Source organism: Pseudorca crassidens, chromosome 2 (genome assembly GCF_039906515.1).
Source record: "Pseudorca crassidens isolate mPseCra1 chromosome 2, mPseCra1.hap1, whole genome shotgun sequence".
NCBI classification, from domain to species: domain Eukaryota; kingdom Metazoa; phylum Chordata; class Mammalia; order Artiodactyla; family Delphinidae; genus Pseudorca; species Pseudorca crassidens.
In genome coordinates, this window is record NC_090297.1 from 14,281,014 (window position 1) to 14,305,315 (window position 24,302).

A 24,302-nucleotide genomic window follows, 5' to 3' on the forward strand; every position below is an offset into this window, starting at 1 on the left:
GCTGCCATCCTCTTCAGGATAAAGTCCAGACACCTTAGCAGGCTCATGGGGCCTTATAGGCACAAGACTAAATCCCCCAAGAGGTAGGCCCTTGCCCACTCTACGTGTTCACTGCCCAGTCTTAGCACCGGCAGAGCCTGGTATACATGGGGGCTCGATCAACACCAGCTGAGTGAGTGAGTGAGTGAATGAGCAGTTGTGATCGAACCATATCCTGCCCCCACCCTCTGACCCTCGGCCCCCAGCTCCACACTCCAGCCCCACGGGACCACGTCCACAGCCCAGAGCCCAACAGCTTCAGCCTTATGCCTCTGCATATGCTGTCCCCCTCCTAGAACGCTCTCCTCCACCTCTGCCTGGCCTACTCGTCTGCTTAGATGCCACCTCCTCCAGGAAGCCTTCCTGCCTCTCCTCCTCCAGTTTATCCCAAGCTCCCTTGTGCCCTTTCCAGGGATGGTAGTGGCATCGAAATCCATATCACTAAACAACTGTAGGCCGCTTCCAGCCTGTCACACTCCTTCCTGTCCATTAACTAGTTTGGCCTTCACGATTACTCTGCAAGGTAAGAATCTGTCATACAGGTGAAGAAACAGGCTCAGGGAGGTGAAGTGGCTCACCCAGGGCCACACAGCACCTGACCTCTGGGCTCACAGCCCCAGCTCCCGGACAGAGGTCACGAGGTCTGGTAAGCGTCCCCAGGCCACCCTGCCCACCGCACCTCGGAGACTTACGGCACGCTGCCTGTGAAGTTGATGCCACACAGGTGCTCCGAGCTGGTGACAGTGTCCCCAAACGTGGGCCCGTCAGCTGGCACAAATTGGATGATGTTAGGGGGCAGACCGGCCTCCCGGAGGATGCGGTAGACGGCATAGCTGGCCAGCATGGCAGTGTCACTGGGCTTCCACAGGACCACGTTGCCCTGCCCGGGAGGCACAGTGATGACTCATGAGGTCAGGGGCCGCCAGCCCCGACTCCCACCCTACCCTGAAGCATGGTCATCCCTCACCTGGAGCCACCAGGACCCCATGCAGGCCAGGATATCCCCTACCCAGCCCCATTCCTACAGGTGCCCAGGTGCTGCACACCAGGCCCTAGAAGCCCTTGTCAGTGAGCTCACACCCTGCCTGTCTGCTCCCACACTCTGGTTACGAAAGCCTCCCTTCCTCCGGAAGCCTGTGCCCACTGGTCCTGCCAGCACCCCTTGGGCAGGTCTGTTCTGGGTGTTTCCAACTCGCTGGGTGCTCACGGGGCGAGGCTGGGCAAGTGCTCACGGGGCTCTGTCTGCACGTGTCCTGGACGAGGGCACGTGGGTGCCGGGTGTGTGTGCGCCTGTCTGAGTGCAGATGCACGAGGATGGCCCTGTGCACGAGCACCCTTCCCGATCACCCAGCTGCCCGACAGCTGTCAGCCCTCCTCCTGCTGTGCCCCGAGCCACCCAGGACCTCCGCGGGTAGGGCTGCATCTCCCCATTGATTGGGAGCCGATGGCCACCTTCACCATGATAACGACAGTGGAGCCCACCAACTTCGAGACCACCTGCCCAGAGACAGACCAAGCCCAGATCCGTACCCGTTCCGTCATTTGCTAGCCTTGCAACCCTGACAAATAAGTCGCCAGGCACAGAGCAGGCACTCAAAGGTGGGCTGTAAGTACCATCATTAGTAGCAGCCCCTGTATAACGCTAAGCCCGCGCCGGGCCAGACCTGCCTGGCGTTAGATGCGTCACAAGCGTGGCCTCCTTTGCTCCTCATGACCCTGTAATGTAAGCTTTTCTTTTACTTCCACTTTGTAGGTGAGGAAACTGCCTCAGAGGAGGGCGCGGACTTGCCTGGGGTCACCCAGACAGAGTGGGGCAAAGCTGGGACCCAGACCAGCCTCTGACCCCCAAGCCTTTTCCACAGTCCCCAGCTGCCTCCACTTTCTGTGCTTCTCCCCGCGACGAGGGCTGGGACCCCAGGGGCTCTGACGTGGCCTCCTGTCTGTTGACAGGGGAGTGATGACCCGTTCCCGCCACGCCCGCCGGCTGCCCACAGCTCACCATCAAGGCCGGCGCTCCCGCCAGGTTGCCGCCGATCGCAGTGAAGTTAAAGGGGGAGATGGCTGCCACGAAGCCCTGGGGAGGGAGGAGGTGGTGAGGCCAAGCCCAGGGCTTCCAGCAGCCCCCAACCCCCGCTCCACCACCTGGGGGTACCTCCAGCCCCCGGTACACCACGCTGTTGGTGCTGGGCGGCACACTGATGGGCTGCTCCCCCTCCAGCTCCACGGCAAACTTGGCGTTGAATCGGAAGAAGTCAATGAGTTCGGCCGCCGCATCGATCTCTGCTTGGATCACCGTCTTCCCCTGTGAGGCGGGAGGGCCGGGGGGTCAGTGGTGGAGGACGTGCCTCCCAATAGCCCTCTTCTGATACTGGACCCTGAGCCCATGGTGACACTGGGTTGCAGGTGCATTTGGGCCAAGAACCAGGAGACCTGAGGACTGTAAACATTTCCTTAGACTGTCTGTTCCTCCTGACGGCGAACGTGAGCCGTGAGGAAAGGACTCTGGGCAGCAAGAATCGGGCTTTCTCGGGTCGGGCGGCCCCTCCTTGGGTCACTGGCAGCTGCTAACCCTGCTCAGGACGCACAGCAGGGGAAGCTGAGCTAAGACACACTGCCTCCTGCTCTGCGTGGCCACCATGCTTCCTACAAGCTCCTGAGTCTTAAGTCAAATAAAGAGGCACCTTCACCTGGTCTTGGAGTGTGCGCGCCTCTTTCCGCCCAGGTGTGGCTCACCTGGGACACTCTGGAGCCCGACACCCACCCCAGGGGCTCTGCTGAATCAGGAGACACTTAGCCGGGTGTGGAGCTGTCATACCAGCTCCGTGCAGCAGAGGGCGCTCTCACTACGTGATGGCGAACAGGAAGAGCGCTGGGGTCACCCAACCCCCCTAAGGCGAAATTAACCCTCTCTCAACTGCTAATGCCACTCCCCGGCTCAACATGCATTCAACTCAAAAAACATCTATCAGGCACTTCTGTGACTCCAGGAAGACACGGTGCAAGACGCAGGAAGACAGAGAACACTAGCATGTGATCACAATGCCCAAAAAACTTGTAAAGGGGAAACAAACACAAAGTAAGTCATTACACCCCAATGGAATCTGAGCTATAACCGACAGAGGAACAGCATGTTGGGGAAGGGGGGCGGGCACAGAGGTAGGACAGATCGTTATGAACTAAGAAGGTTCTAGAAGCCTCACAGAGGAGGCGCTATCTGGGCTAGACCTTGACAGCTAAGAGTTCATGAGGCAGAGAAGACAGGGAGCATTGCAGGCAGGGGACCCGGGGCAGAGGCAGGAGATGGGATGCTTGAGGTGTCCAGGAGCCTTGCTAGGTCCAGGCTGGTGCCATCATGGGCGGGATGGCCTGGCAGGAAAGGGCAGAGTGGCTGGTGAGCTGGACAGAGGTGGGAATGGAAGGACTCTGGGGGCTGGCTCAGGACTTGGGACGTGACCCTCAGCCAGAGAGAGAGAGATCTCGGTGGTTCATAAGGCTAGAGTGACCGGCTGGAGGTGTCACAGAAACCGCTCTGAGGGCTGCAGAGGTCTGATGGAGCCTGGAGGACCGCGTAGGGCAACTGTCAGTCCAGGCAAAGCACGACAAGGGCCTGGCCCAGGGCGGGGACAGAAGTGGATGGGAGGGGCCGTTTCCAGAGTAGGACACGCAAAGCGTAGTTCAATCCACCTTGTCTACAAAGTATATAGGTCTGTCCCCTCTCCGAGGCCTGGTCCCTCAAGGACACCTCCTGGGCTCCCGCACGCAGAGCAGGTCTGGGCACCCAGAAGTCACTCAGCTGACGCCTGCTGAATTGGATGGGGTACGACTGCCTCCCCTACATCCCCGGTTGTGCCAGTGGGCATCTCACCTGTCCCACCATGGTCTTGGCCAGGACCTCTGCCCTGCGCGGCCCGCTGAGCATATCTGCTGCCTTTAGGAAGACCTGGGCCCGGTCTGCAACAGGCTTCAGGTCCCACTCTTTCCTGGCGGCCAAGGCGGCCTCGATGGCTCTGTGAAGCAGGGCCTGATGAAGAGGGAAAGGTTGGGGGCTTCCTCCTGCAGCAGGAAGGGTCCCAGAGGAGCGAGGGAGGGAGGAGAGATCTGGAGGTCACTCTTCACCCAGGGAAGACCCCTGGCTCCCTCGGCCCTCAGCCCCCTCCCCCTACAGCGGCAGACGCCATGTCCCATGGCCAGCTGGGCTGCCCCAGGCTCCGAGCCTGCCCTGCTACAGTCTGGAGGAGTCCGAGGGGCCTGCCAGGTAGGGCAACATGCCAAGGACTTGCTCCATTCTCTCTCGTGGTCTCATCAGGGCCTCCTCTTACTCCTGGGGCCTGGTGCTCCTGAACCCGCTGTCCAGAGCCTCCAGCCCTTGAGGTCCGGGCCTGACCTTGCCCTTGCCAGGCCAGAACTGCAGCCAGAGACAGACACCTGCCGCTGGCATCCCAGCTGCCAACTGCCCTCATCACCACGTGACACCAGCGCCTTGACCCCGTGGCCTCTCACTGGCCCTCCCTGATGCCAATTCTCTGCCTGGCTTCCCATCCACGATGCCTCCAATTTCCCTGACTCAGCCTTCCAGAACGCCCTCCCCCTCCCTAAATCAGGGTAGTCTCACAAGGGGCATGTGCACGGATGTCCCAGCCCTGGCCAAGGCAGCTCTCATTAGGCGCAAGGTAACCCCGGCACGCCTGGCCCAGTCAAAGACACATGCCCGGGGACGCCCTCAGTGGCAGCCGCCCCCCGGAAGCCCCCACCCTCCATGGCCCGAGAGGGGAGCAGTGACTGACCTCTACCGCCATGGCAGCAACTAACCGGACGAGACGGGGTAGCACCCCAACCCCAAAGTCACCAGGGACTCACCTTGTCTGCATAGCAGAACTTGGCCACCTTGTGTCCATGGTTAAAGGGCTGAAAGAAGAGAGAAGAGTGAGGTCGCTGTCCAGGAGGGAGGTGCCAGGGCAGGTGGGGATGGAGCTGGGCTCAGAGCTGGAATTCCAGGCCACTTGCTCTCTGCCCTCCAATCCCCATGATGCCTTCTCCAATCGCCCAGGCCCACGCTGACCTCTCCACCTTGAGAGTTACGGGGGCACCTGCTGTTTGATGAGCTCTGGAAGGTTCACGGTGCAGGAGAAAGGTATGAACAGAACAGTCTTTGAGGGAAAGCATGGACGTTTGGGTCAGACATAGGTTCGAATCCCAGCTCTGCCCCCTACTAGCTGTGCAGCTTTCTGTAAGCTGACTTTCCTTCTCCAAGTCTCCCCATCAGGGAAAGCACGGAGAGGAGGACCAAATGGGGTCACAGGGGAAAAGTCCTCCAACATAGCTCCTGCCCTTACACCTGGGTCTGGCGTGAGGCTCGGTGGTGGGCTGTCACCACGGGAGGCCCTAGGCGATGCACTGCGTTGTGAAACACTCAGGATTTCTGCCACCCCGCAAGGCCCTAAAGGAACAGAGCAACTGCTTCTCGAGGCCCGTGCTTGGGACCCAGATTAACTCGTCTAAAAGGGATGAAACCCCAACAGACGTTTACAGACAACCCGGCAGTGCTGAATGTCAGCCTGGGCAACAAGGCGGGGCAAACACCACTTCTTTCCCGACCTATTTTTTACACCATAATTATCAGCACTTTCGCCACCTATAAGTCTTCCAATGGACTGTTTAGGGCCTTCCTGTCTAATAAGGCAGCCGCTAGTCACACATGCCTACTGGAACTTCAACTCACGTGGCACAAGCCAGGTTTCATGTGGTCAATAACCACGTGGGGCCGGTGGCTGCCGAAGAGGACAGAGCAGATTCAGAACATTTCCACCATCATCTCAGAACGTTCTACTGGGCAGCACTGGTCTGGTCTGAGTGCAAAGTGGCCTCCCCGCCATGGTCACCTATATCCTGTCTATACCTGAGATTGGCCTGTGAGCCTCAGGGGCCGAGAAGCTGGGGACCCGGGCCCTTCTATTCAGCACATCCAATCCCAGTGGACTGCGGACACCCCAAGTCAGCAATACATCGCGGTAACAGAGCTCCTGCCCTCACGCCGCCACGGCCCCAAATGCCAGGGCTGCAAGGATGACACGTGGCCAGGTCAGTGAGGTGGTATGGGAAACGAAAACCGGAAGTGCCCACCAGGGCGTTATCAAAATCCCAGTGTCTGGAAAAATACTCAGGTGCTGCAGTGGCCATGGAGGCCGGCGGAGCTGCAGGTGAGGTCGGGCTCTGGGCGGTTACAGAGACCAGGTGAGCGAGGCCGTGGGAGCCGCTCTGGGCTGACACCTGGCACACACCCGTGTGGACCTGCAGAGCCTGCAGACCCCAGGCTGTGCTGACACTCCAGGTGTGGGCCCTCTGGTTGCAGATCCAGCTGCAGGGGCTCTAGGATGCCTCTGTGGGTGACCCCTGCCCCAGGCCATCTTCGGAACCGTCAGAGTAGGGGCCCTGGGCCCGCCCCCTTAACCCTGCACATGCTGCTCAGGGCTCCATCTGGACAGATGTGTGCTCAGCCCATTTGCAAAAGGGCCAGCCCTTCACTCCCCTAAATCAGAGACCTGTGAGTTTCCTGATCCGTCCAAAGCAGATGCCAATTCCTGGCTTCATAAACTCCAAGCAGGTGGGTTTCTTAGGCCAACGTCATCATGGGGCTTGGAGCCCAGCTTCCCACCCTAGCCCACCGTTAGCCCCTAAACCGCCTTGTGGAGAAATCCATCAGGAATAACGGAAGATGCTGTGTGGACCCCTCAGGATCTTTCCTGCCTGTGGACAGGACTCAGTGATATCACAAAACCCCACATGGCACCTGCGTGAGAACTGGGGTGGGTTAGCAGAAAGTCTCTTGACAAGGTAGTGAACAACTTCCAGTGGTTAAAAACAGTTCTGCCTCTCACTTCTTTTTAACTAGCTTTTTTTTTTTTTTGCGGTACGCGGGCCTCTCACCGTGTGGCCTCTCCCGTTGAGGAGCACAGGCTCCAGACGCGCAGGCTCAGCGGCCATGGCTCACGGGCCCAGCCGCTCCGCGGCATGTGGGATCTTCCCGGACCGGGGCACAAACCCGCGTCCCCTGCATCAGCAGGCGGACTCTCAAGCACTGCGCCACCAGGGAAGCCCTTAACTAGCTCTTTTTTACATGAACTAGCTGCAGGCCCCTGGTTAAGGAACACTGATAGTTACTGTCAAAGCTAACATTAGTCAGTTTCCCACATGCAGAGGCACCAAGTGTTTGACACGGATTAATCCGTTGAACCCTGACGACATCCCTCCGTGGCGTGATTGTTACCCCATTTTACATATGAGAAAGCTGAGGCACAGAGAGGTCAAGCAGCTCAAAGATACATAACCAGCAAGTGGGCAGAAAGGGGCCTCCTCACGGTGACTAGGGTGGGATGCAGCTGGGTCTTGGGAAGATCCGAGAGGCCCAGCCTGAAAACCCTGAGGCTCCTTCTCCTTTGCCTCTGCTCCTCTGAGAGTTGGTGTCCTGCATCTCTCAACAGACCCGCTTCCTTAGTTTCTCTCATCCTCTGTGGGGAGGTGTTCAATGCCCTCCCCACAGCTCCCAGCCCCGCAAAGAAAGATGCTTGTGGCTGGTTCCAAGTTTCCAGGGCAGGTAATTCCGACTGGCCCAGCTGGGGTCAGGTGCCCATCCCTGGACCCAGCATCCCTCAGGTAGCAGCACCACACGATTTCAAAGGCTGCCCTGGCTCACCGCATGGGGGCAGGCGAGGAGCTCATCAATTTGAGCAGACACGGCCCCCCCCAGACGCCCACTGCGCCTCTCTACCTCGCATGGAGCCCTCAGTGCTTTGTTCCAAGCTGTTCCCCGGCCTCCCAGGCCACCCCCCTGCTGTGGGCTCCTCATCGTGGCCCTCCACCCTCCTTCCCATCCCAGTTCCCTGGCTGCCCAGGGGAACCAGGCCCTCCAAACATCTATGTCCAGACTCACTTCTTCTGCCAAGCCCACACTCCTAATCCCTCCTCTGTCCTGAAATCAGAAAACATTCCAGCGAGCAATGGGCTTTTCCGGAAAGTCTCACCCTCCTTAACCCCCTCCAATGGCTCCCTGGGCTCTTGGAAGAGGCTCTTAACCACAGCCAACAAGAACCACACGTGGGACGTCCCTGGTAGCACAGTGGTTAAGAATCCGCCTGCCAATGCCGGGGACACGGGTTCGGGCCCTGGTCCGGGAAGATCCCACATGCCACGGAGCAACTAAGCCCGTGCACCACAACTACTGAGCCTGCGCTCTGGAGCCCGCAAGCCACAACTACTAAGCCTGCGTGCTGCAACTACTGAAGCTCGCGCACTGCAACTACTGAAGCCCGCGAGCCTAGAGCCCGTGCTCTGCAACAAGAGAAGCCACCACAGTGAGAAGCCCATGCACTGCAACAGAGTAGTCCCCGCTCACTGACTCACTGACGCAGCCAAAAATAAACACATAAATAAACAAATAAAAGAACCACACCCGAACCCTCTGGCCCCACCGGCTTCCTCTCTGTTCTGCAGCTCACCCAGCCCCCTCCTGACTCTGCACCCACAGACCCCTCTGCTGGCGATGAGTCCCCAGCCCATCTTCATCCCTGGGGTTCAACTCAGATGTCACCTCCTCAGAGAGGCCTGTGGACCACCTCGTCTTACGTGGCCTCGCATCTCCAGCCCATCACCTGTGCCTTCCACAGCCCCTCTCACCATCTGGAATTGTTTGTTTCTTTGCTGACATGTACACCAATCTCACTCTCCCCTAGGTCAGCACCATGAGGGCAGAGCCATGTGCCATGCTCACCGCTGTGTCCCAGTCCTAGGTCTGGGGCCGAAGAGGCTTGGATGGATGAATGGATGGATGGGTGGGTTTTATTATCATGATTTACAAGTACCCCTCCTAGAAAGAGCTAAAGTCAGCCTTTTGGAAACTGTTTTCCAACTTCAAACAGGTTTCTAGCTAATAATGCCATAGAGGAAACCACTTCGTTTACATACCGTGGCATTTATTTTGCAACTGGTTCCATTTGCACAAAGCTGGAAACTCCCTATGTATCCATAACATCAAAACGTATATATAGGGCTTCTCTGGCGGCCCAGTGGCTGAGAATCCGCCTGCCAATACAGGGGACACGGGTTCGATCCCTGGTCTGGGAAGATCCCACATGCCACGGAGCAATTAAGCCCATGCGCCACAACTACTGAGCCTGCGCTCTAGAGCCCGTGAGCCACAACTACTGAGCCCGCGTGTCGCAACTACTGAAGCCCACGCGCCTAGAGCCCATGCTCCGCAACAAGAGAAGCCACCGCAGTGAGAAGACTGCACCGCAAAGAAGAGTAGCCCCCGCTCGCTGCAACTAGAGGAAGCCTGTGTGCAGCAACAAAGACCCAACACAGCCAAAAATAAATAAATTAATTAATTAAAAAAAAAAACAAACGTATATATGTGTGTACACACACAAAGACACACATACACTTCCCTTTTGTTCATAGCCAAGGTGCATATTTGCTTTAAGCCTTTCTGGGCGAAAACTGTCATGACCATAACAAGGGATAAAAAGGGATGGGGTGGTGCCTCTGCCTGGGGTTGGAGCAGACCCAGGGGTTCACCCTCAGGCCACCTTGTAGGGAAGCACCGCAGACTTCCATTCAGCCGTGAGTCCTGGTCAAGATCCCCAACTGTCACCAAAGAATGTCACTCTCACTCTCGAACAGACTGGCAGCAGTAGGGGTGCCATTTCTTAACTGTCAAGCCAGACTAGATGCCTCCCAGCGACTTGCTAGGAAAGGCAGGCTGTCTTATCGCTGTCCCATTATCCAGCAAAATCCCCGCGGAGAGAAAGACTTAAGGAGAATGCAGGAGGGACACGCAGACCAGCTACTGCTCTGGCCGGGGCTCTGAGAGGCCTGCCAGGGCCAGAGAGGCAAGAGGGATGAGTGGAGAGGGCTGGGCTGGGGACTGGAGCCGCTAGAGGGTCACCCCACATGCGGGCTCAGAGGAAGGCCACTTGTGTGGCCACATCTTCCTTCTCTCAAGAGAAGCCAGACATTTGAATTTGTACATGAAATCGCCCCATGTTTAGGTTTTGGAAACAAAGCTACCAGCTATCGATTTGCAGCCTGAGCTCTGGATGGAAAGCCCACCCCAGCAGTGGCCATGGGGCCTGCAGGGCGACCTCTGGGCATCCTCAGGCACTGGGCTTTGGTGACATCCTCAGCCCACACGACAGTGTGTGAGAAGCAGCCCCACGAAACATCCGTGCGTGAGACATGTGACTCTTGCGGGGATCTGTCACGTCACTGTGTCCTTCTGACACTTTCAGGAGAAATTCCCTCTGGGCCCAGTGTCAGAAATGGCTGTGCTTCTCCTACCACACAGCGGGGGGTTTATTTCAGGAACACTCTGACTAGGGCAAATGATGTGTTCTCCTCTCCACTGGAGACCAGGAGGCCTAAAGGCAAGTCTGTGGCCATCTCCAGCAAGTGCCTAGGGCCTCAGGATTTTGTGACCAGCAGGTCACAGCAAGAATATTATCTTGCTGCCATATACTAATTAACACTCTGCTTTGAAATCCCCTTTAGACAAAGTCAGGGTGTGAATGAATTCACTTGAATCAAAATCAAGGGGATATGGTTCTGGGGAAACTGCATCCATCATCCCTCTTCCGTATCTAACTGTGCCACCCCAGGAGGGTCACTGATTGTCTCTGAGCTTCTCCCCTGATCTGCAAAATGGGCAGCTAACCTCCTGCTCTTCCAGTCTCCAAGGGGGTTGGCAGGGACTGAGGGAGGAGCTTGTGCAGAGGGGACAGGGTCTCAACAGATGTGTCTGTGGTTGGAGTCTGGGCTCCAACAGGAGGGCTTCTAGGAGGAGGTGACACCTGGCCACGCCCTGGGTGCTTACCTTTGCTGAGCTCATTGTCAGCTAGACCACTGGTTCCCAAATACAGACCAGGACTTTGGTGACTGTCTTTCTTTGGAAGGATTATCTTTTTTTTTTTTTTTTTTTAAGTATAGTTGATTTACAATATTGTGTTAGTTTCAGGTGTACAGCAAAGTGATTCAGTTATACATTTTTTTTTCAGGTTATTTTCCATCACAGGCTATTACAAGGTATCGAATATTGTTCCCTGTGTTAGACAGTGCATCCTTGCTGCTTATCTACTGTATATATAGTAGTGTGTACCTGTTGACGGAAGGATTCTCTTTGATTCTGACATTCTACCCTTGCTTCCTACTCCCTAGGCTGGTGAGCGGGTCAACTTTTCCAAAGCGATGGCAAAGCTGGGGACAGCTGCTGTTTTTAACTTCTTGGCAGGTGCAATGTTGGCACCTTTTACGAGAGTCCCCTAAGACTGCCTTTGGAAGTTTTATACCGGTGCACGGAATTCAAAACCTTGCAGGGACTCTAAGTCCTTTTGGAGGCAGAGACCCCATGTTGCATGCTTATGTGCTGCCCGAGAGAGACCCCAGATTCAGGGGAGAGGCTGAGCCCTGCCCGCCCACTGGACTTACAGACACCTGGTACCGCAAGTCCGAAGTCCACACCTCCTCGTCCCCCACCACGCACGGGATGGCTTCCGTCCGGCCCTTCAGCTCCTTCAAGGCCTGGGGAGAGGAGGAGAGGTCAGATGAGCACTTCCTTCGCCTCTACTCCCCGCCTAAAACACCGATGCAGAGTCTGCCAAGGCAGATGCCCAGGAAGGAATGGAAATGAGGAGGGGGCTGGGCGGGGTCTGTGGTCAGAGACGCTGTGATTGCTCCCCAGGGGCGGGGGCAGACTCGGCTCCCACACTGTCACTTCCTGTCCTGCAGGAAGGTAAGGGCAGTGTTGCCAGGTCTTCCCATTAGAGAAAAGATTTAAAAACCCGTGTCTGACACTGGCAATTAACGGGAGCTTTTTTTTTTTTTTTTTTTTTGGCCACACCTTGCGGCTTTGCGGCTTGTGGGATCTTAGCTCCCCGACCAGGGACTGAACACACGCCCTCATCAGTGAAGGCGCAGAGTCCTAACCACTGGACTGCCAGGGAATTCCCGGGAAAATGTGTTTAAGCATAAAATATCTGTGGACTTATGACCCCTGACCTGGCACCCCAAAGAGACCCAGGTTGCCACCCTGCTGCTCCTAGGTCCCCCACCCCCCTCCAGATGCACAGCTCTCCCCAGATTCCCAGTTTCCTCCCGTGGCTGGGAGCAGAGGCAGGAGGGCGTGGGTGGCTGTCGGCACGGAGAGGTATCATGGGGGCTGCTGAAGGCCGTCTCTGCCCCAGGCCCTACACCACTGGGTGCCCCCCACCCTCCCATTACCTTCTGCAGTGCCTCTCGCTCAGGGCTGCCCTGCGTGAATGCCAAGACGGGCTCATTGGCCACCTTCAGGGAGGAGACGTGCTTCCAACACAGCCTGGGGAGCGAGGGTGGGGAACAGAGGTGGACAGGTCAGCAGCGGCCACCACCAGCCCCAGCCCTTCTGTCTCTGACAGGGGGTCCTAGGTTGGCCCAGCATCTTGAAATCCAGGGCAACTATAGAACTGGGGGACAAGAACCAGCCTTGGGATCCAAAACCCAAGTTCAAGTCCAGATCCTGTCACTTTGTGTCCTTGGGCATGTGACCTGCCTCCTCTGAGCCTATTTCTCCACCTATCAAGTGAGAATCATCATAGAAACTCACACGGTTGCCTGAAGTTTTTTTTGTTTTCTTTTCTTTTGTTTTGTTTTGTTTCCCGGCCGCACTGCCCATCACATGGGATCTTAGTTCTGCGACCCGGGGTTGAACCTGTGCCTCCTGCAATGGAAGCGCAGAGTCCTAACCACTGGACCACCAGAGAAGTCCCTGGTTGCCTGAAGTTTAAATTCATAGGTGCAAAACCATGGCTTAGTGTTTTGCACATAGAGAAGTCTTATTCTCCCTTTATTTCCCCACAATGCAGACTTTCTTCCGAGTTACTTCTTTCTCTCAGCAGGAAAGTCAGAGCATTCCAGAGCTCGGTCTCATCAGAATGTGAAACAGCTGAGACTCCCTTGGCACCAAGAGCTGAGCTCCGGGTGGGCAAGAAGCGCCAAGAGGTGGGCCGTGAACTTGGAGGAGTACTCTGAGCTCGGTTCACAGACACAGGGAGAGCTGCTGTTGGGGTATGGGCTCTGATTCCTGGGTACTGAGCTCCAAGAACTTGTTCTGCAGATGCCATTCAACCTTAACCTGTATGACCTCACTGATTAATGCCCACCAGTGGCCTCCACCCCTAATGTGTCTGGAGGTCCCAGGGTGGGAGGACAGGTGGGTAAGAATCAGTCATTCCACTCACGGAGGTAGAGAACAGACTTGTGGTTGCCAAGGGGGGAGGGGGTTGAGGGAGGGATGCAGTGGGAGGTTGGGAGTAGATGTGAGCTACCGTACGGATATACGGATAAACAATAGCAAGGTCCTACTGTAGAGCACAGGGAACTATATTCAATATCCCGTGATAAACCATAATGGAAAAGAATATTTAAGAAAAGAAAGTATATATATGTATAACTGAATCACTTTGCTGTACAGCAGAAATTAACACAACGCTCTAAATCAACAATACTTCAATTAAAAAATTTTTTTGTTCATGAAGAATTATTGTTCACAAGTGGTCCCAAATAAGCCACACAGTATTCTATTGTCTTAATACTGGTGAAAATGGTATATAAACAAAATAACATACACTTAAATGAAAAGAGTTGTAAGTACAGCCTTAAAATTTTTCAAAAACAAAAGAGTCAGGCATTCCAGAGCTGGAGGAACCCCAGTGGTGGGACTTCCCCTCCAGGCCTCAGTTTCCCCATCTGTAAATGAGGACAACAGTGAGGACAAAGGCCACCTAGGGCACAGGGGGCACATGAGATTTGATAACACCATCGTGGCATCCCAAGGGCCTCGCCAGTGGCACGGTGATAGAAATCGGGTAATTTTGATCCTATAAGTAAGACTAGATCAAGATCAAGAGAAACCTGGATTTGAATCCAGAAAAACCCAGATCTATCTCCCCTGGTGTCAACACCCCACGGGCAGCACCCGTGGGTGGACGAGTCGGATAACTGGTCGCCGAGGTAGGGAGGACACACACCTGGGGGACCATAGGACCTCCAGAGATGAAGGTGTTGGAAAGAACCTGTCATAGGATTTGGGTTATAGAGGGGTAATTTGGGGAGGGTTAAGGAAGCTGGGGCTGGCTCTGGATCAGGAAGCTCGGCAATTCTACAGTGGGGTGAAAGAGTAGCAGTTCCTCACTTGGCGAGGGGGGGATGCCTGGTACTTTGGGGGTGGCATGGTGACCTCTGTGCTTAGACAAAACTATAGAGGGCCTGTTCTGTCCACTTCATCATGGCCTCCGGTGACCTTGTCTGAGGCTGGGTTTCTGCGAGGTTGTTTATGCCCAAGAGATCCAAACACAACGGCTACGAGTACTGGGCACTTTTTTTTCTTACTCACTGAGACCGGGTCTGGGGGCTCAAAGACCCAGCCTGGGAGGCCAGGAGGAAGGACACAAAACCAGGGGCCGTGAGGGCAGATCCTTCATTGATTCTACAAGGTTACTACTGGGCACCTGCTCCGTCTCTGGAGACAACAGCGGTGACCAAGACAGCAAGTCCTGTGGTTGCATGCAGCTGACCTCCAGTGGGGGACGCGGGTAAGAAAGGAACACAGCGGTGACCAAGGGGACAGGAAAATGAGGAACGGGAAGGGCAGGGCTGCTTCAGCGGGGGTGGTCAGGGAGGGCCTCTCGGAGGAGACGACCTCTGTCAGAGACCTGAAGAAGGTCTGAAAAGAGCTGGAAAGAGCGTTCCAGACAGAGGGACAAGCAAGGGAAAAGGCCCAGAACAGGGAGCATGAGTCAGGAAGAGCAGAAAGGGGCCTGTGCGGCAGAAGGGGAGGGAACAGACTGGGGGGGTGGGTGGCGGGGCCGGGCGCCCAGGAGGGCAAACTGAGCCTTGGGGCTTTCTCCTGCCCCTCCCTCCAGGTCCACCCCAGCCCTACCCACCACACCCAAGGAAGCCAGCAAGCCTCAGGCCCCACCCTTCCCCAAACAGAGGAAGAAATGTGAGGCTCCTTCGCCCTCTGTGGAGCTGTGTGACCTTCAGCTGGATTCCTCGGTATAACACGGAGACACCCATCTCCTGGGGTTATTCTGGAGATCTGAAGAAATAATAATGCAAAGCTACACGTGTGCCCAAAACCTGAAAATCCACACGGCCCCCTTCCACCTACTGCGGTGGGGAAGAATGCAGAGGCCAGAAAATGTCAGCGGCCACAGGTCTCAACAGCCCGGCAGGAAAGGGGAGGGTGGCGTCTACTCCTCCACCCCCCACCACCTGGAAGGTTCCAGATGCCTCTCTCTGGGCCTCAGTAGCAGCGCACCACCACAAAGCAGTGAATCAGATATCACCTGGTCCTCTTCAAGCCAGGAGAGAGCCCCTGCGTGCTGGGCTGGGAGCCAGAAGCGGGGCCACCCAAGCCCCCTCTTGACCCCAAGTCCTGGCGGGTGTGAAAAGCAAAGGCTCTGGAAGCAGACAGAGCCCGGATGGACCCCCACACCTGCTCGAGACCTCAGCACATTATTACAAACTCCGCAGGCCTCTGTTTCCTCACCTGAAGAATGGGTGACACCATGTTCCGCACAGGGTCACTGTAAGGATGACAAGCCTTGCCTCTCCTCACCCTTCCTGCTCTTAGGTTTTCCTAAGAAACTGTAAAGGTCTTCCAGAATGTTTACTCCACCAGGCCAGGCTTTCAAAGGCAAAATGGTTCCCAGACACCCCCGAGGATCAGGGGCTGGCCTGGGGGCTCAGCAAACACTGCTGGAATAAACGTAGCCCCGTATCCCACCAGGGCAGAAGTTCAAAAGGTAGCAGCTACCAGCCCTCCTCTCCCTGTTCCCTCCCAAGCAACATCAGAACCAGAAATCCTACAGGTCTCCCCCAACCTTCCCCAGGGCAGAGGTCCACTGTGACCTCAGGATCACATGCCCCCGTGGCTTTCTCTCTGCCTGGAAAGTCTCCAGGCCCCGGCCCCACTATCCATCACTCTGAACATAGCTTAGGGAACAGAGACTAGTTCAAAGATCAGCCTGAGTCAACAAGAGCCAAAAATAATCCAAGGATGTCTGACAAACTTTCTTTTTCTTTTTTTTTGGCTCATGTGCCCTTTGGGATAACATGAGCACCCTTCCACTGGCTCAGGGAAAGGCAGCGTGAACCACTTGCAGGACATGGGGCCTCTACAGGGATCTGCGAGGCCCTTCTAGGCAGGACTGTATTCCCATTCATTCATTCATTCAGTCAGTCAGCACATGTCTACCCCCCATGGCAAGGATGCAGAGATAGCTCAGATGAGGTCAAACAGCTCACCCAAACCATGTGTTCATCACACCTGGCAGGTGCCTGGCTCTGGGACACAGAGGTGAATCCAACCCAACCTTCTTAGGGCAGCTCTCAGCCCTCCCGCTTCAGGAAAGAAGCATACGGCAGAGTCTGAATTTGACTCAGTTTCCCCTAACAACCCGGGGTGCCCCTTCTGCTCACCTGAGGACTTCACGGCCTGGGCCTGAGACCCCAGCTGCCCCTCCTCACCCTCGGCAGGTACCAGGATCTGAGCTAAAAAGGCTGCAACGCCAAAACGTAGGCTGCAACACCAAAACATAGCCTGCAGTGGGTGAAATTTAGAGCCTGCAAGCTCTGACATTTACAAAGGGGAAAACTGAGGGGGCTGCTGCCAGGGGCTGAGCTGCCAGGGGCTGAGCTCCCAGGCCACCCCTCGGCCTCCACCCTGGTCCAAGGCACCATCAGCTTTTGCCTGGACAACTACAACAGTCATTCCGGCTCCACTGACTCCAAGCTCCTCTCAAAACTGCTGGAATAAACTTAGTCCTGCGTCCCACCCAGGGCAGAAGGTCAAAAGGTAGCAGCTACTGGTTTTCATAGTCTTAACATGAAAACATGATCAACACAGAGAGACGGAGGGTAAGTGCTCGGCTCGTAACTTAGTGGCTTCCCATTTTCTTCTACAATAAAGAATCAGAATCCTGGGACTTCCCTGGCGGTCCCGTGGTTAGGACCCCGCGCTTCCATTGCAGGGGGCACAGGTTCAATCCCTAGTCCGGGAACTAAGATCCCGCATGCCACGTGGCACGGCCAAAAAAAGAAAAGAATCAGAATCCTTACTGAGGCCTCCAGACTCATTTCCCATCACCCCCCACCCCCTCCCACCTCATCTGCTGCAATCCTGCCACCCTGGTCTCCCCACTCCACCCCACTCCCATCTCCCTCTGCAGGGGATACCAGCCTCACCCTGCCTGGATGGGACCCCTATCAGATCATCTCACAGGTGACAACCCTCATTACAGAGCTCTGATTGTCTGTGCTCCCACACTGCCCAGACCACAGTAAGCATATGAGAAATACCTTTAAAACAATTAACACACAAGTGGACGCCAGGCCCCCGGGACGAACGGGACTCCCAGGCAATGTTCTTTTGCTGGATGCAGGTCCCCAGCGGCTGGGGTCAGGGCAGCCAAGGCCAAGGAGAGGACTAGAAAGGAAATTGTCTTTGCTTCATTCAGCTTCCAGGCTGTTATCTGGGACCTGATAAGACCAATTCTCCTTATCACTGAGATAAGGCACCAGTGATGGAGGTGAGCTGAGAGAAAGTACAGAGCCCAGGGCAGGGCCAGAAGGGAGGGGCCTGAAGCCCAGGCTGAGCTGCCCTGGAAAACTTCAAAGAACTTTTCTGAAGCATTTAAGCATGCCTCTGGCATAGTGCTAAGTGATGAGCGCATTGAATCCACCCTACAAATATATTACCCTGCAAACTCTTATTACACCTATTGTACAGGGAGGACACTGAGGTTCAGAGATTAAGGGCTCATGGTCACAGCTGGTGGAGTGACGGTGCAGGATCGGAAGCCAGGTTCCCTCACTTAGGAGACACGCTTTGGCAGAAGCATGCGGAGCATCTCAGACACCTTTGGCCTGCTGATGGGACAGGTTCATCCTCCTAACCGCCCAGCTGGCACCTCCTCTCTTCCCACTGGAGCAAAGAGGCCACCCTGAGGTGGGGAGGGAAGCTCAGGGCTTTCACTGCATAACAATGCCCGCTAGTGGGGGAGGGGATCAAAATAATGCTTGAAGCAACACATTACGTGTTCTAGGTGCTGGCCACTCTTCAAAGTGGTTTTCGCATATGAATTCGTTTATTCTCCAAGACAATTCCACTATTATCTTTCTTTTCCACGCGGGAACAAGAAGCAGCACAGAGAGGTTGAGCAACCTGCCCAGGGCCACACAGCTGCTAAGAGGTAGAGCCAGGATCCACCCGGGCTCTCCTGTGGGCCATTCCAACAGCAACTGTTCAGCACCTGCTGTGTGCCCAAACAGGTGCTGGGCACCGGAAGCCAAGTTCCCCAGGGTCCGTGTGCTGGTGCCGACTGCTGCCTGAGTGGGGATTCTGACACCTTTAGAAGCAAGTATTATGATCATTGTAGGTTCTACTTATTCTTTTACTCAACTTATTCACAGAGCGCACAGAGTCCCAGGCCCCCACCAAGCCACTTGTCACGTCATCTCTAACCCTTGTGCTCCATGCCCGTTAATAGGATTATTCCCATTTTACAGACAGGGCATCGAAGGGCCAAAGGAGAGCTGCCTTGGCACGGCCACAAAGTGCTGGGTGAGCATGTGCTCACCAGGGGAGGACATTCCAGGCAAGAGGCACTGCCCTGGCCACCGCTTGGAGGAGTGAAAGGGCAGAGTCTGTCCAGGGAATGGTGGGAGGTACCAGGCCCCCGCCCTGCACAGCCTCTGCCCATCCCAGGGGCGGGCAGGCTGGGACAAGCACTGGGGGGTTTTGAAATGGGGAAAATTAGACAGGCTGGTGGGCTGAGAGGGGTCCAAAGTTACCAGGATTTCTGCAGGGGAATTCCAGCCCGCAAGCCCCCTGACACTGGGGGGGTGCTGAACTGGAGTCACCTCTGGACCCCAGCACCCAGCGAGGTCTGATACAAGAGTATGTAAGGGACAAAAATTAACATTTATTGTAAGCTTCCTATGAGCCCGGGTTAGTTCTTTTTTTTTTTTTTTTTTTTTTTGCAGTACGCAGGCCTCTCGCTGTTGTGGCCTCTCCCGTTGCAGAGCACAGCCTCCGGAAGTGCAGGCTCAGCGGCCATGGCTCACGGGCCCAGCCGCTCCGTGGCATGTGGGATCTTCCCGGACCGGGGCACGAACCTGTGTCCCCTGCATCGGCAGGCGGACTCTCTCAACCACTGCGCCACCAGGGAAGCCCCCCGGGTTAGTTCTTTTATTTATTAAATTTATATATAAATGTGCATCTTGGCTGTTTCCAAAGAGAATTTGCAGAGGACACCCATGAAAAAGTTAATGAAATAGAGAAAAGGGCAGGCAGGTCAGGGCCAAAGGAGACAAAAGGCAATCAATTGGGAGGTCTGGTGTTTACCAGCTTAAGGCCTTGGACAAGTTTTCCTTAACTTCCACAGGCCTCAGCCGTTTAATCCGTGAAGTGGGGATAGTAACACCCACATCATAGGTTGCTGAGGAGCTAAGTAACATCATCCACGTAAAAGGTAAATGGTAGCCCGTAGTGACCATTCCTGGGCCATCCGTAAAGGCCAGGTGTTTGTCATGATTGTCTCCCAGAATGGTTGTGATAAATCTCTGTTGGCAAGTAAGGAATCACGTGATCGTTCTTTCATTCGCCAAACGTTTGCTGAGGGTTACCAGGTGGCAGTCACAGTTCTAGGCCCTGGGGACATATAATAAGGTAGAGAAGTCTCAAGTGAAAAAGCAAGCTACAAAAATGGATTTGCAGGGGAGCCCATTTTTATGTTATTTTTCTAAAGCATATATACTCCTGGAATATTAAAAGGCTAGTAATCAAAGTGACAGCAGTGGTTACCTCTGTGTGGTGAGCTGCCAGGCAATTTTTTGTAACCCTTTTTTGCTTTATCTGTACTTTGTACAATGGACACCTACTAATTCAATAAAAAGAAAATGTACAATCAAGAGTATGTTTAAAAATTGGTTGAGATTCCTGGCACTCCAGGCAGAAAGGGAAACACTAGAGAACAGCACCCATCCCAGTTCCCCAAGAGATGGTTTTCCTCAGCTTCATGTACAGGACACTGAGAGATATCACTAAACATGTCCTGAAGCTGTCTCTCCGTACATGCAGACACGGCATGCCACAGGAGTGTTCTAAGTATCTGTTGACTAAATGAACAAGTGACCCAACACCGAAACTGTTCTTCTAGAACCATGGCTCTCAACTAGGAGTGATTTTGCCCCCCAGGTGACAGCTGGCAATGTCTGGAGACATTATTTTGTTGTCACGACTGGGGGATGCCCTGGCATCTGGTGGGTGGAGGCCAGAGACGCTGCTAAACACCCTGCAATGCATAGGGCAGCTCCCACAGCAAAGCATTATCAGACTCAAATGTTAATACTGCCGAGGTGGGAAACCCGGTCTGGGGCAGCGGGCCAGCTGCTGTATCTGAAGAAGTAACCTGAACTGGCAGATCTGGTTGCAAAACGCTTTCTCGGATTGCAAAATGCTTTTTCTCCGCTCAGGAGGCTTTGTAATTAAGAGCATGAGTCTGGAGTCAGACTGACTGCGATTTTAGTCTCACATTTGTCTGAACAGGCAGATAAGTTTCCCATCTGTAAAATGGTAATAATACAGGGCTTATCTGCACAATCAGGCCTATGGTACTTGATTGCTTGATAGCTATTGCTGTTATGAGGTTTTTTTTTTTTTTTTTCAGAATAGGGATTTCTTTCTACCAGATATTAGAGGGGTTTTTGGTTTTTTTAATGTTTAAGGCTTTCTTCCCCATTACACTGAAAACTCTTGGAAGGCTCCCATCCACGTGTAAATCCCCTGGGTACACCCCACCACCACCCCCGCCCCCCCCCACCAGCCCGCAGCATTTAGCAAAGCACGTGCACTCGGTAGGTACTCAGTAAACAGGTAAATCTATGTGGCTTCCATCTAGGGTCTGAGAGGGATGGTCTCAGAGTGCAGGGAGAGAGGCCTGCAAACAGGACCACGCTGAGGGTGTAGTGAGCATGGCCCCCGTCCTCAGTTTGGAAAAAGAGCCCTTCCTGGCCATGTCCTCTTCCCTGTCCCACTCCCCCATAGAGAATACACAGCAGCGCTGGGACTCATCCATGCCCAGGGCACCCCTGCACCAGCCCTTAGGACACTGATTAACTCAGAAAGGGCATAGCTCAGCAGGCGAGACGTAACTGGTGAGTCCTAGAGGTCAGGCAAACACTGGGGGCAGGGGCTGCCCAGCTCTGAAAGGGAGATGGACAGAAACACGGGTCCATAGGGGTGCAGCCTCACCAGACTGTGAGCCCCTCTGGGGCAGGATCTGTGTGCTACGTACCTTCTCCACCAAGCCCAGAGGCAGAAAGGGGCTCTGAGAACATTTGTCGCTGAGTGGGCAAGGGTCCGGGAACCCAACTCCACAGTGCGGGGGTTTGCAAATCTGGGTTTGCAGGGCAGCTCCGCTCTGAAACTGCACCTTGGTGTCTTCATCTGTAATTTGGAATAACAGCTACCCCCAGGAGAAGTTTAAATAAGAGTGATAATGATGGTCATGATTAATAGTAACTGGGCGCTGCCTATGTGCCAGGCACTGTTCAACACACTTTACATGTAGCAACTTATTTATTAATTATCACAATAAGGCACATACCCCAAGTGCGTAGCACAGGTTTGGCACGTTCTACGCACTCCGTAAGTATTATTATTCCACCTATCAGAAGAAAGGGGTCCTCTTCTCTGCCCAACACAACTTTTAAAAAGGGGAAGGAGAAAAGAGAGAAATAGAAATGCCGGTAGACAGAAGAGAGGGAAGACCCAGGGAGGGTCCTGAATGTGAGACCGAGGGTGGGGAGGTGAGAAGCGGGGTGTGCTAAAAATAGAGGTGTCCTGGGAGGAAGGCACTGCACTCCGGCGGTGGGCAAATTTCGAAGATCCAGCATCAGGAGAAGGAGAAGTGATTAAGTGGCTAATTTCTAAGCGTGGGAGCCAACAGGGCACCGAGGCACCCCCACCCCGCAGCAGGATTCGGGAAGGGGGTCCCCCTAGCTGAAGGAAGAACTTTGGGAGACGAGGGTATAGCAATGGGAGGAAGGCCTGCGTGGGGGTCGGGCGGCATCAGAGGAAGTGACCCCCGGCGGAGGGGAGGCCCTAGGAAACCCGGCGAGGGTCTGGCAGGGAGGGAGTCCGGCTCGGGGGCGAGGGAGCGCCCAACGACTCCCGGGACCCCGGGGCAGCAGGCGCCGCGAGGGGCCTCCCCAGGCCTGGTACTCACTCACCCGGCAGCCCTCCACGGGCGAGTCAGCAGGGCGCGGCGGAGCGCGGGCGGCGACAGCGGCAGCATCTTGAGCTTTCGGCACTGCTGTTTGCTGGACCGTTCGCCCCCGGAGCGGCTCTACTGCGCTGCCCCGCCCTGAGCGTACCACCTCGGCTGGCGGGGGGAACACGTCACCCCATCCGTCCTCCAAGCCAGGATCAACCGAAACGCCTCTGTATTTACCTTCTGCTAATAAAATAATTACCTTTTTAGGGCATGATAAAGGACGTTATGTGACATAGGGCAAAATTGCCCGAAAGAGAAGCCTTGAAATGTACACACTTCCCCCTCCTCTCTTTATGGTATGACCCAGTCGCCCTCCAAAGGGGGCCGAGGGCAAAAGGGAGTGAGCTCCATCGACCAATCAGAATGATACATGGAAGCTCCTGGACCAATCAGAGGGGCGGTCATGTAGCAGTCTCCTTAGGCCGGGATAGAGGGGCTGAAGCAGCCAATAAGAGAGCGGGAATAGGGCACGTGTGAGGCGGCGCGGAAGGACAGCGGGTCTGCCAGTCAGGGACAGCTAGAGTCCCAGCCCTACCACTCTCGCTGTCTTTGGCCAGTGGCTGCTAGACTATTCGACCGTGCAGGGCTGCATAGCGGCCAGCCCCCCACCTCAACTCGGGGGCTGCAGCCCCTGGAATGAGCCTGCTGCCCCTGGCTCTAGCCTCCTGGTTGGGACTCAGCCGCCCTCCACCTCCCGGCCTGGCGCGGGGCCACCCAGCTTCCTGAGGCCTAGCGCTTAGATAAATCAGCCTGCTTCTTTGCAGATTACGATCAATAAAAGATAAAACCGGAGCCAGTCTATGCTCAGGCTTTCCTTCAAAGCCTATGGACGCGGAACCAGTTGCTCTTGTGCTTTATTTTTGCGCCCCGCACCAAAATTTGAATTTTCGGGGAAGTTTTCTGCCTGATGAACACGTGAACGTTATTTAAAACTCGGTTTCTGAAGTCTTCCAGAGGATGGAATCTTAGGGACCCATTCGATTCCTAAAGTACTGTTACAGCTTTTCTAACGCTCCCTTCTAATATATCTGTTTATATTTCCTCTAGCAGCGTGTACCGAGAACTTGCTTAGGAGTCAGAGTTCAGTTGCTGATCATGGTTTCTCCCTATGACAAGGGCGAAATACGGAATTTTTCCTGGGCTTCAGTTTCCAAGCCTGTAAAGTGGGGATAATAATACCCACCTTAGAACGCCCTCATTATTTCATGCTACTCCTTTCTCCAGGAGGGCACACTCTTTAAGGCACTTTGGAGAATTTAAACAGAATGGGGAGTGGGAAAGGAAACTACAGTCGTCTCTCGGTCTTGGTGGGGCCTTGGTTCCAGGAGCCCCCGCAGATACCAAATTCACGATGCTCACGTCTCTTACATAAGGTGGCACAGTACAGTCAGCCTTCCCTCTCCAAGGATGAGAAACTTGCAGGTTTGGAGAGCCATTTGTACATTAAGCACAAGTCTTAGAGATGGTAAAAAGTTAATTGGAATTGGCAGTGGCTGTTTTTCTTCATCCTTGAAGAAAACCCTAGTCATGGGCCCAGTTCACACAGGTCAATGTCTCCCTGAATTCAGCCATTAACAGAAAGAAACTAGAATATTGGACAGTGTCAAATCCAGAGCCTAGGAGGTAGCCTTTCAAGGGCACTGTGAGGAGGTTCATGAAATGGGGTCGATTGATTAACAGGACCTCAACTCCAAACCAGGCTATGCCAGTTATTCAGTCTGTGATCTCTCTGGCTCTCTTCCCCTTCTGTAAAATATGTATAATAATTTCTGCTTTAACTACTTGTGAAGATTTTATTGTGAGATGCAAATATAACAGGTGATGTGAAACTTCCCTATTTGATCACTAATCAGCTAATTACTTTAGTGGTTATGTGGCCCACCATCCTCTTGCCCCTCC

At 54.7% G+C, this 24,302-nt stretch overlaps 1 protein-coding gene across 1 annotated transcript in view; it reads right to left on the reverse strand.

The window, feature by feature from the left end:
• Window positions 1-22,515, reverse strand: part of ALDH4A1 (aldehyde dehydrogenase 4 family member A1) — a 32,527-nt gene extending 10,012 nt beyond the window's left edge. The window contains exons 1-8 of the mRNA XM_067722151.1: window positions 22,360-22,515; window positions 12,307-12,400; window positions 11,515-11,607; window positions 4,897-4,944; window positions 3,905-4,060; window positions 2,192-2,341; window positions 2,039-2,113; window positions 732-919 (exon numbers count right to left, since the gene is read on the reverse strand). Coding sequence (XP_067578252.1) covers window positions 732-919; window positions 2,039-2,113; window positions 2,192-2,341; window positions 3,905-4,060; window positions 4,897-4,944; window positions 11,515-11,607; window positions 12,307-12,400; window positions 22,360-22,424 — 869 coding nt within the window. The 5' untranslated portion in view covers window positions 22,425-22,515. The remainder of the gene's footprint in view (window positions 1-731; window positions 920-2,038; window positions 2,114-2,191; window positions 2,342-3,904; window positions 4,061-4,896; window positions 4,945-11,514; window positions 11,608-12,306; window positions 12,401-22,359) is intronic.
• Between the last annotated feature and the right edge of the window lie 1,787 nt (window positions 22,516-24,302).